Below are 11,587 nucleotides of genomic sequence, written 5' to 3'. Positions count from 1 at the left end.
GCCCGGGCGTTCCCCGGAGGGTTCCTCTGGGAGGCCTGCCCCCTGCTCGCCGCCTTCCCCTCCGCGAGGGAAAGGCCCGGTCGCCGCCACCGCCCCGTTCCTCATGGCTTTGCCTTTCGCTTTAGGGGAGAAAGGAGGCCTGGTCTCGGTTGGATATGGGGAGGACGACTTCACCCGCCTGGATGGGGACGAGGACGGGTATGAAGAGGAGGATGATGAGAACAGCAGGCAGTCGGTAAGTACCGCTCTGCTCCCAGAGCTTGCCCTGACCCGTCTGACGCGCTGGGGAGGCTTTCCTCCCTCTTAGGAAAGCCCCTGAAAGGCAACGCCAGCTGGAACCTGGAATCTCTGACCCCTGGTGTGGGTTCTAGTACTCTCCCAGTACTTGTATTCGCTCTGTTTTCCAGTAGAAAGCATTTGCACTGACACCCATCAGCAGCTTGGCCCAGCCCCTGTTAGCTGTTACAGCTGCGTTGATGCCGTTTGACTCGTAGGGGGAAAAGGCTGGTGCTGAATGAACGTTAGTCTTGAAGTGTAGTTGACGTACGTGAGAACCTCATGAAAGGAGCATGCGGCTGCACGGTCAGCCAGAGAATTAAACAGAGTGAAGCTTTGTGATGTCTTAGATTATTCACCTGTGTATAACCAAACCCACTCGTGGTATCGGGTTATCTTGGTGTGACACTGTCCTGTCTGATGTGAGTGGCTTTTGTTTGTCCTAGTTGCATGGCATGTGTGTAACATCTCCGGAATAACCAGCACGTTGTGAGACAGGGCACGCAGCTCGCTGTCTGTGGTGCAGCTCTAGTACACAAAGGATAAATAGTTCTGTCACGTGTTTGTAAGAGCAAAAGAATAGGTTTGGGGGCAATGGGGAGGGAGGCTCATGTCTCCTTTCTTCTTCATCAACCTTTTGCTTACCATCACACTAAGAATATGTTCTCTTGTCCCTGTTCTAGTGTTCTGGCTATTCGTTACAGGAAAGAAATAGGGCCCTGTTACTCTAACCCTTCCTCGCTGGACTCTGCATTGTGTGCGTTAGATCAGGCTCTTACGAGACAGTCACTGTTTTCCCAAACAGCAGACGAGAAATTTGTCAGTCTCTTGTTCTTGCTTTTGGTTTTGTTCTGCTGCTGACCGGAGGAGATGCAAGCAGTAGCATCCAGGCGCTGCTCCTGGCCTCTGGCTACACAAAGAAATGACGCTTCTTTACTGCTTTAGTGATTCTTCTTCTTATACGCATGTATTCTAGACTCTCCTTCGGTGAGACAAATCTCTAGGTTTGAAGGAAGTGGCAGGTGTGATCCAGATGCCTGTTGAGGTCGGCTCTGCAGAGTTAGCAGAGACAAATGGGCAGGTGGACGGCGCAGTCTTTGCTGCACACACAGTTCTCGGTGCAGGCTGCAGCCACCCATCACCTGGGAGGTACAACGTGCTGCCAGGTGACGGCAGTGACGGAGTCGCTCCGGTGTCAGCTGCTAGGTCTGGCGTATGTTGGAGGCTGCTGTGCAGACGTGTGCAGGTTACCTGGGGTCCTTCTCTCCCGCCTGGCTGCAGAACAGCAGTGCTTGTTTTTTCCATTGAATATCCACTGACCAGCATTGAGGGCTCTCTTGCCCGTAGCTTACACTAGATATGAGCTGCTTTGAGAAAGCAGTTGTGAGTGAGTTGTGCTGGGTTGTACCTGAACAACTCTGTGCTCACATCATCTGCCCTAACAGTGGCTGAGAAGGCTCTGTCTTTTCCAAGGCAGTTCTCGGTGATGCTGCCCTGTGTGCTGGCGCTGCTGGGGCAGGTGCTGCCCTGTGTGCTGGCGCAGGTTCAGAGATGTCCTTTGCTAGGTTAGGAGTCTGGGGAGCGCTTTCAGTTACCTGTCAAAACGTGAGTGATCCAGCCCATTGTTGCTTTGTTAAAAATCGCTTTTACCCTCATGATAGAGGTAGGACTGTGGTGGGGAGAGGGATCTCATTTGTGATTACCAAGTTACTTGGTGCTGTTGTTCTTTGCTAGTTACAAACTTCACTGTTATTAAACTTTGACAGTTAATACTTCATTATTGCCGTACGTGCCTGTTTCAGAAAGGCAAGCTGGAGAGAGGCTGAAGTGAAGGAGTGTGACTCGCCTCTGGGGGATATGCATGTTAACTGAGCCAATTAAAACTTACTAGCATTATTGTGTGGTCGTTCTCTAGCTTGCCTTGCCGGAACTTGCTCGTGTGCTGGTACTCTGAGATGGATGTTTCGTTGCAAACTCTTCCTTTAAGCTGCATGTCACCTCCTTGCTGCTTTTTTCTTTCTGAAGCTGAAACACCACATTCTTGTTTTGGGGACAAAGTTGAAATTTGTGGTGAAGTTTGGAGGAAAAAACATTTTGCAGAGTTGTGAGAGCATGAAAAATATTTTCTGCTCCTCAGACTTGTTTGGAACCCAGAGGAGGTATTTCTGTCTGGAACAGACCTAACTGCAGGATCCCAGTGAAGCAGCTCCAGGGCAGTGGTGGCAGATGGGTTTACTGACCAGCTGGGACCAAAGCTGGAATTTACTTTTCACGTGGTGCAGAATTTTACGTGAAGATGAGTTGTGTTTTAAGCTCTCTCAGGGCAGAAATTTGCCCAGTTCTTTGGTTTATTTCTGGGTAGAAATAAAACTGGAATGGAGTCTGCTAAGTAAAACAGTGAAGTTCATCAGTAGTTTCCTTCTGTGCAAGTTCACATCGTCTGCTAACGAGGCCACGAGAGCACTACACAAATGAGAGAGATGCGGTGTCAGCCGGCGTCACTGGATCTTGGGGACTCGGTGCCCTCACCCAGCTGCATGTCTGGCTGATGGCAGGCCGGCTGTGTGTCCTCTGTGTGTGCCTGATGTGTGCTTGGGACAGTTATAGGTCTGCAAATGCTGCTTTTTCTGTGAGTACTGCTAAACCGGGGCAAATGCAAACAGCCTCCCGCCAACTGGAAGGGATGGAATTATCAAATGACAAATGCTTTTTACCTCAGTTCTGTTGCTTCTTATTGTCTAGTTCTGAGCATTCAGGAGCTGCATGAGTTTTGTGGGCGACCTCTGCTACTGAGAGATGCTTTTACCTCAAAAACCCCTAAAACAACCCAAACATTTCTTTCCCGGCCTATAGGACTCGTTTTCTGGCTATGAGTGGGTGGGAAAAAACTAACTTCTGTGGAGAGGGTCTTGGACCACTGCTGGGCTGCGAGCGCGAGCCCTTTGCTGTAAGTGCCGTTACTTGCCAGGCCTGCTCTTTAAGCTTAATCCTGTAAATTCTTGTCTTGTAGGAAGATGACGATTCAGAGACTGAAAAACCTGAGGCTGGTGACCTAAAGGTATTTGGAAGTGTGGTGTGGTGGTGGGGGGGACGTTCAGTACAAGAGGAATAGGTTAACAGCATGGCTTGGTGGGTGTTTGTGATCTTCCCTAGCTAGTTTCATGCTTTCCTTTTTTGTAGCTGCGATGTGGTTTTTTTGACTCTAGTTCTGGCTTCGGCCAAAGGAAGTCACCAGTTAGGCTGCGGGCTGGATCGCCATCAAGACCTGCGTCCGTGGACGTAGTCCTCTTGTGCGTTAGATCTGAGGTGGGTTTTCTGACAGCATCTCGCCTGTTGGGCGGTGATCAGAGAGATGTAACACGCAGTCAGGAATTCTTTGATGACCAGTGTTAGCTGGAACACTTTCTTCACTTGGAACATTAGTGGATGATCTTACGTTCCTAGAGGTCATGGAACACATCAAAACCAGTTTGCTTGTCTCCAGCTTGCTTTCTGTCCTGAAGGAAGCGGTTTTGTGAAGGTTGACAGCTGTTGTCAATAGCTGAAGTTGTCTTTATCTTGGGATTTCATCTTGTTTCTGCTGAGCAAGAGTTGTTTAACAGCACACAGCAACATATATTGGGCTAAAAGCTAGAAGACGGACAAAAGACCAAATCTGTTTGAAACTTCATAGGGAATTAGGCTCTAATTTCTTTGCCAGTCCACACCCCATGCGATATGAGCAGTCTTGTGGGATACCAAGTGAGTGACAATTGCAAGGGCCTTTGTCATACCGAGTAGCTTCCTCAAGGATGCAGACAGGTCCCAAGCTCTGCTGAGGAAACCAGAGGCCTGTGCTGCCAACTGCAATGCTGTGGAGCGTTTGAATTAGCGTGGGGCTTTGATAGGACGAGGCAAAGGCAAATGATGAATGTGCCCAGCTGTTCAGCGCAAATGGGTTTTATAGCGGCACCTTCTTCTGGTATCCACAATATTTTTATGGGTTTATGGTGATCCATAGCTGACATTCTTGGCAGCTGTACTGCAGCTGAAGTCTCCTGCATCAGTGTGTGAAATATTGTTAATACAGGTAGGAGGCACTTGGAAATGGAATGTCATTTCTCCTTTCCTTGTCACAAGAAAAAAGAATTACCTGGTTTTTTGGAAGAGAGGAAGTCTCTCACTCTTATCCTTTTTCTACTTATAAATTTTTTGCCATTGTGGCTGGTAAGGGGCTAGTGGGACGTTTCTGTGAAAATGGCTGGACTCAAATGCGGACTGTGAAAGACAAATGGGTTTTCCTCAGAGATGTTTTTGTACATCAGCACAACCCCTGTAGCAGGGACCCATTGCAATTGGTTGCATTTCTGTCCCCTTGCAAAGGGCTCTAGTACTTCAGCGCCATGGAGCAAAGGTCTGGCGAAGAGAAAGAATAAAACCAGACTATAGTAGCTCTTTTCTGAGTAGTGATGTGTTACAGAAATCTTATCACTGCATCATGTGGCTCTGCTTTAATATGTCACTGGCATTTCATGTTGGCTCGTTTAAAAAGCCTCTTGATTTCAGTGAGTTCTACGTGCTATTGTCCAAGGGCATTTTGCCTCCCTGAAGAAGAGCTACACACAGCCGTGGTGCAGTGTTTCAGCTCCAGTGGGGAAGCAAGTGGCACTGAGTGCAGTTGCCATCTTGGGTACAGTCTGCAGTAGGAACTTGGCAAGAACTGGAAATGAAAATCTAAGTAAAACAATTTAAAAAATGAGAAAGGTAAAATATAATTCCTGCCATCCCAGCATGGCATGAAAGGTGTGGATTTGAGGGTAGCAGGGAGGCAAATCTGAACTTCAGCGGTTTCAGACTTCCACGTCATCCTTAATAGAGGTCTATAAGTGAAAGAGGCAGTTGCCTGCTCTGGGCTTTGGGGTGTTTTGAATTCCAGCTAACAGCCAGCTGTAGCCTGGGCAGCAGCAGAAGCGCAGCTTTGCTAGGCAGTGTGCTGCGGGGCATCCCAGTGCCCTGCTGCTGGTAGAGCAGGCGTGTTGCAGTTTGGCGTGCGGGGGACACTGGTGGAGCTGCACGAGGAATGCTATTAAGAAATTCACTCGGGATGGGGCGACAGGGAACATCCTTGTGAAAGCAGTCTTACCTGGAGGGGTTGCAAGCGTTTCCCGTCCCCCTTTTCCACCAAGTGGCAGTGTTGTCCTTCCTCCCCCTTGCTTTGAGCTTGCACATCTGGGACAACTGGTAAGAGTTGTAGTTGCTGTACCTCCAGAGTGCGCCAAAAGGTGAGGCACTTGATTATACTTGCTCACACTCTTGGATAACATCACTTTGATTTATCCCAAACTTTTATTTGTGTTTTTATTTGTAGTTATGCTTGCTCAGTCGCTTTCAACATAAGACATCGCAGACCTGGAAACACATTTAAATAGCTATCACAGGCCCTCGATACACGGCTAGGGCTTCTCCAGGGTCTGAATCTGACTTTATGCAGAAGGTAAATCCTTCAAATGCATGAGAGATAAAACCATTACAGTTCATCAGTTAATTATAGTCATTTCAAGCCTGAACATACAGTCAGCATTTTTTTTCTAACGTTTTGCCTCTTTGTACATATGGTGAATGAAGTACTTTGAGACAGTACCTTGAATAATTGACCAGACGTTTGAGCCCGGTTGTGAGGAGAAGGTGTTCTCTTGTTGGTAGTGCAACTTGTGATTTGGCCTCATTCTGCACTTGAATATCAGATGCAAAACCTCTGGAAGGTTCAGATGGTGTCAGCTGTGGGTGTAGACTGAGGAGACTGAAAGCAGGGAATGATGTAAAACCATCTGGTGAAGTGATGATGGGGAGAGTGGAATTTGGAGCCTGCGTCAAATACCTGCACTGGGGAGATGTTTTTCTACCCCACCAATGGTGCCTATACTTTTCTCAGGTTTTTAGCTTGATTCCAAGGAGTTACACCCTTGTTGATCTTGATGAAGGTGGATCTGTCTGTCTGCACAGCCCTTCTTCCTTGCTAGAGGTGAAGGCAGTATCAAGGGCTAGGTGGGACGGCAGCTTTCGTGTGCTTTTTGTGCTGAGTAGCAAGTCACAATAAGCTTCTCAAGTTCAAACTGCTGTTTTCTGTTGACACTCAGAGATAGGCAGGGCCTTTTCTGTGCACCTCTTTGTGGGAAAGGGTGTGCCAGGAGTAGAAGAGTGTTTGAGCTTCATTGGTCAGCTGAAAGTGTTCCTGCAGAGCAGACTTCTGGCTCATGGGATTCACTCTCACTGAGCTCCAGTGAACCAGTCCTGAGCATGCTGTGCTTGCAGCAGGAAGCAGAATGCTTCTGCTTGCTCTTCACGTAGCAAAGTCAGATGCATCATGTCCTGCAGCTGCGTTTTGAAGTTCTTTGGACACTCATGGAAAAACTGGAGACTCAATCCTGGATAAAACTAATTGCTCTTCCTAGTTCTGCTCTGGGTGGATGTGCTCAGGCTCAACGTGTTTGTTTAGTTTAGGGGTCCCTGCTTTTAAGTGAGCAGTCACCAGCTGTAAACAAGCAGCTATCTTAAAAGCCCTCCAGAGACAACGCCTGCTGCTTCGAAGTGAAATGGTCAACAGAGGCTGTTGTGGTGTTAAAAAGATGGAATCCCACAGCCTGGACAGGTTCTTTGTGTTCTTTCCTCAGATGGTGGAGCCGTGGGTACAAAACAAAGTTGTGGAAATGGGTGTGAAGTTTGGTGTTCTGCTGGCATTGGTTTGGAATGAGGAGAGTTAATGGGCTGTGCAGTGAGTGCAGGTTGCTTGGGCCATTGCCAGCAGCTGGCTGTGGTTACAGCCTTGATACAGTAAGGAGATACAAGCCTTCAGAGCTCCCTACCTGGGCCAGCCCTGCAGGAAGAAGGAAAATGAACCTTAAATAAAATACTGACCTTCTCTGAGTCTCACCTGGGAGATTCTGTGCTTTGTATCGTAGGGCTGCATGAAGAACAGGCTGCAAGTGTTGATCAAGGACGGAGCCCAGCCCTGCAGCTCTGCTCAGTGAAGTTTCCGCAGGGGGAAATCATTAACTCCTGTCCCTTGATTGCAGTATCAGGACTAGCCAGTGCAGGAGAGTTGATAAATATTGCCACTCCCTTGGCAAGTGAATGCCTGACACGTGGTGACCATTTTTCAAAGCAGGTGGCTACTCTGATGTTTTCCTTTTCAAGTTTTAAGGTCTCCTCTTGTATTGTATGGAGAGGCAGCTGGGATCTGGCAGCAGGGTGTTGGATTTTTCAGAGGAATACTGCGTTCCTAAGCATGCTGAAGTTCCACCTCTTGATAATCATCAACTCTTTATTACGTTTAGCTTTTATTGATCCAACATACCTGTAAAGTAATTTTACTGTGTTATGATGCGTAGGTGTGTGCTAAGGCTTTTGACTGCAGTGTGTTTTTTGTCTTGCCTGCCCATTAACCCATTTGTTTGAATACTCAAATTATCTTGATTTAAAGTAAAACTGGTAAGTGTTAAGAAGCAGTAAATGGGGGGGTGTGCAGTAATGTAATCCCTGTAGTCAACTCTTCTTTTGATAAGGCATATTAATTTTTCTGAATTCAAGAAGTATTTGTCAAGCCAGATTCTGAAAAGATGCCTGAACCTGCTCAGTACCTTTCAGCTCAAGTATAACTGTTTTCCTCTGAGGAAGTGTTTGGAAAAGCTGTGTCCCTAAAGCGCTGCTGTTCCATTCTGGTATTCCACGACAAGCTGTACAAAAGGAGCCGGCGTTAGTAAGCTTTAGAAAGTAGTTTGAATCTTTGACGGTGGCAAATTATGAAGGTTGTTTAGGAAATACCAGCCCTTGATGCTCTCAGTTGTTGAGAGGTAATTTAAAAATTCTACTCGGAATATTTTAAAGGTCATAGAACTGACAAATGCACACTAAAACTGCTGTGCCATGCAAAACCACTGCAGTGGTCATGGCTGAGGTGGCTGTGTGTGAGTCGTCTTGAGGTGGCTGGATCTGGTAGGGTGTAACTGGTTTGCACGTGTGTTGTAGAAAGACACTCCCAGGGCCTTTTTCTTTCCTCAAACAACAAAAAAAAAGAGCCTCTGTGTTCTTTTTTTTCCTCCACCCCTCCCCTTCTCTTGGCTTTTGATGGCTCTGTATGGGCCTTTGATGGGAGAACTGGCAAAGAGCAGCTGCATTTTTAAAAATGGCCTTGTGATACGCGTGGCTGGGCTGCGTAGCTCTTTGTAAACAGTTTCAGAGCGTGAACTGTGCAGTTTCCAGGACTAGGGTTAAGGTTAGACCTCCAGTGGCTTGTTTCCCTCTCACTCCTTTGCTTGAGAACACAGCCTGAAGGTGCCGGTGATAAGCACTGCAATCTCCGATCCGTTTTTTCCTGTGTTCTCTAATTGGGTGAAATGCTGTCTGTGCTTCCAACTCTACATGCTTTTCCTCAGTTTAGGTTTGGCACGCTGTTTTCCAGCGCTCTGTGGAGGGAACCAGTGCGCTTGGCAGTACAGCAGGCAGCAGTACGGGGGGGGAGCTTTAGGAGGAGGAGAGCTAACTCAGCCGTGAGTGCCCAGGCAGCAAACCAGCTCGTACCTGGTTCCCATTTTTTAACTAGGTGGTTGACCTTAGTTATTGCTGGAGAATGTCAGTGGCAGTTAAACTGCTTTACATGCAGGAAACAGAACAGCATTTGGCATCTTTGATTATTTTGCCCCTTGCCACACATACTTGTGTGTCTCCCGCTCCCCTGCCTGAGAGGGAGGTAGATCACAGCATCGTTGGTCTCTGAGGCTGGCTTACCTGCTTTAGAGCTGCTGGCTTCAATCCAGCTCCTGAGCTGTTTGGGAGATGAGACATGTCCACGGACATGCCTGTTCCTTCCTCCCCGCCAGGCATACATGCTGGAGCAGACGCTTCGCTCCCTGCAGGACTGAATACCACAGATTATTGACACAGGTGTGGCTTGCCTTTCTCTGAAGGAAGAGCCAGGCTTTCTCTGATTGTCTTTAAATGTGAAGAAAAGTCCTTTCTGGAGCTGCTTCCCTTTGCATATTTCACCTGATAAGGGTCTAAGTGCTTCAAGTCCCGTTCTGTTGTTGCAGCTACTTCTGTCTGCTGTACTGAAATAGGCTGCTTGGAATCTGCATGTTGGCGCACGTCGGAGCGAGAGTCTGAACAGTCTGCACAGATGGAGTATTGCCTCAAATACCAACAACTATCTGAAAATAGCTTCTTCCAGCTTCCCCGTTCTGGGTACAGAAGGACCAAAATCTCTGTGGGATCCATTCATGGAGGAGGGTGTATCCCTCTTGCCTCTACTCCAAACCACAAAGAAGAATTTTTAGTACTACGTACTAGGGAAGAAAGCTTATGCAAGAAGCTAATTTTGTCAGCTCTCCCTCACTTTTCCTTTGCTGCTGTGAGGCTTAAGATTTCTCACAGCCCAGCTTCCCCTTCTACTTGACTCTGCACTGCAACAATCTGGGAAAAAATAAAACCATCCAAGTAGCTTGACACAGCAAACCCTCTTAGGTGGTGCTGATATTTCACCTCTGAATTCCTGTTTTGCTGCAGGGAGCAAAAGTGACTTGAAAGCAGAATTTGTGGGCTCTGAGCAAGGCCCGTCTCTGCAGACCATGGTGGCCTCAGGTAGAGACTGCTGGGAGCTGTGCTGCTGGCCATGCTCCGTGTGGCTGCTGCGCTCCCACGGGCTGTGCAGGCTGTTCTGCATGCTCTGCCCCTGCACCCAGGCTAGTGCCTGCGCTGTGGAGAGGCTGGGCCCGGGGGTCCTGAACAGCACGTGCACAGGGTGATCTGCAAATGCTGCTCTTGGAGGGCCCCTGCTGTCAGAGGCAGCCGAGGGAAGCAGGTAGCTTTGGGACCCGGGTGCTGTCATAATGCAGATGTTATTAACTGTACCTCTGCTTGGAAAGTGAGAGTTCTGGCACGCAGTTCCTTGACTGGAAATTACAGCTAACAAATAATCTTTGTCAAATATTGAGAGAGCATATGTCAGGTGCGCGGAATCAAGTTTCAGAGAAGCTGTTTAAAGGCTTTCACGCTGTGAATGCTTCCTTTCTAAAGCATTTTCTCACTGAAGTGTTTCGCTAGATCCTAGCTGAGGTTTTCTGATGTTTATTCAATGAAATTAAAAGGAAATGAAGGGGGATTTTTAGACTTCATTTAGCTTAAAAGGTAAAAGGCAGTGTCAGCTACACACATTCTTTGTTGTGATAAGATGCTTAAGGAATGGCTCAGGAGTTCACTCTTACCCAGCTTGTTCTTTCTTCCCTTTTTGTCTGACAATAGTATCTCAAAATAGGTAGGTTTGTACCTGAACAAGTAGACTAGACTGGACATAAGTGTCACTGAAGGTTGGATGTATCTTTTTTTTTTTTCCTACGGGTGGCTTATTTCTGAGTTATTGTGCTTCTCTTAGTATCTAGATCACGGGCCCTGCAGATTTTTCTTTTCTGAGTTAAATTTCTTACCCTGTACTGGGCACTTTGCCTGGAGCTGTGCATCAGAGCTGGCAAACAGGATATGGCTGTAGGAAACAGGCTTGTTTCGGGATTTCTCTTGGGATTCTCCTTTCTCATAATACAAAGAAAAAAAAAGGGGGGGGGGCAGAGAAGGAATAAAAGCATTGTACTCCTGTTCTCCTGCTTTCTCTTCCCCAGACTCTGCATACACTGACATGCACTCTGTCTGCTGCCCTCAGCCGGGTAGCACACCAACACCCAACAGATCTAGTGAGCAAGAAGTGAAATCGTTCTTGTCATGGACCTTTAATAAGAAAAAAAAAAAAGTATTTAAAAAAATAAAGCACATGATCCAGGCTTTGGAGAGGTCTTTCTCTTGCTGCCTGCATATAAACACTTAATCCACTTGCTCTGTCAAGGCCACCTTCATTATCAGCTTCAATAACTCTACAGTTCATGCCGTATGAGGCTGTTGATATGTCAGCGCTCCAGGAAATGGTCTGAATCGTAGAGAGGAGGAAAATCACAAAACCTTACTGCCGGTGCTTGCTCAGATGAGAATCCACTGTAAGGACTGCAGCGGCAGGTCCACTGGCTGCCAGTGGAAGGATGGCACTGAGAAATTCTCTCCATTAATGTCTTCAAACTAATCCACCAGCATGACAACAACGTGGTGGTCTATGCATTTTGTGGCTGTCAGTTTAAATTGGTGTTAAATTTCTTTATGTGCAAGCAATCAGGTGAAATAGTTGAAGAGAAGAAATTCCGCAGTGCAGGAGCATTCTCTCGGGGGGGGGGGGGGGGGGGAAAAAAAAAAAAAAAAAAAAAAAAAAAAAAAAAAAAAAAGATGGGGGGAGGGGGGGGGG

General features: G+C 47.4%; 1 protein-coding gene across 1 annotated transcript in view; it reads left to right on the top strand.

Moving 5' to 3' along the window:
• Positions 1-125: 125 nt before the first annotated feature.
• The window catches only part of SAP30BP (SAP30 binding protein), a gene marked incomplete at its 5' end in the record, with an annotated part of 28,763 nt that continues 17,301 nt past the window's right edge, over positions 126-11,587 (top strand). Inside the window, 2 exons of the mRNA XM_010143286.1 lie at positions 126-235; positions 3,287-3,334. Of these exons, the coding sequence (XP_010141588.1) occupies positions 126-235; positions 3,287-3,334 (158 nt within the window). The remainder of the gene's footprint in view (positions 236-3,286; positions 3,335-11,587) is intronic.

Source organism: Buceros rhinoceros, unplaced genomic scaffold, assembly GCF_000710305.1.
Source record: "Buceros rhinoceros silvestris isolate BGI_N320 unplaced genomic scaffold, ASM71030v1 scaffold15859, whole genome shotgun sequence".
Taxonomy (NCBI): domain Eukaryota; kingdom Metazoa; phylum Chordata; class Aves; order Bucerotiformes; family Bucerotidae; genus Buceros; species Buceros rhinoceros.
This window is presented reverse-complemented; position numbering and strand designations above follow the sequence as displayed.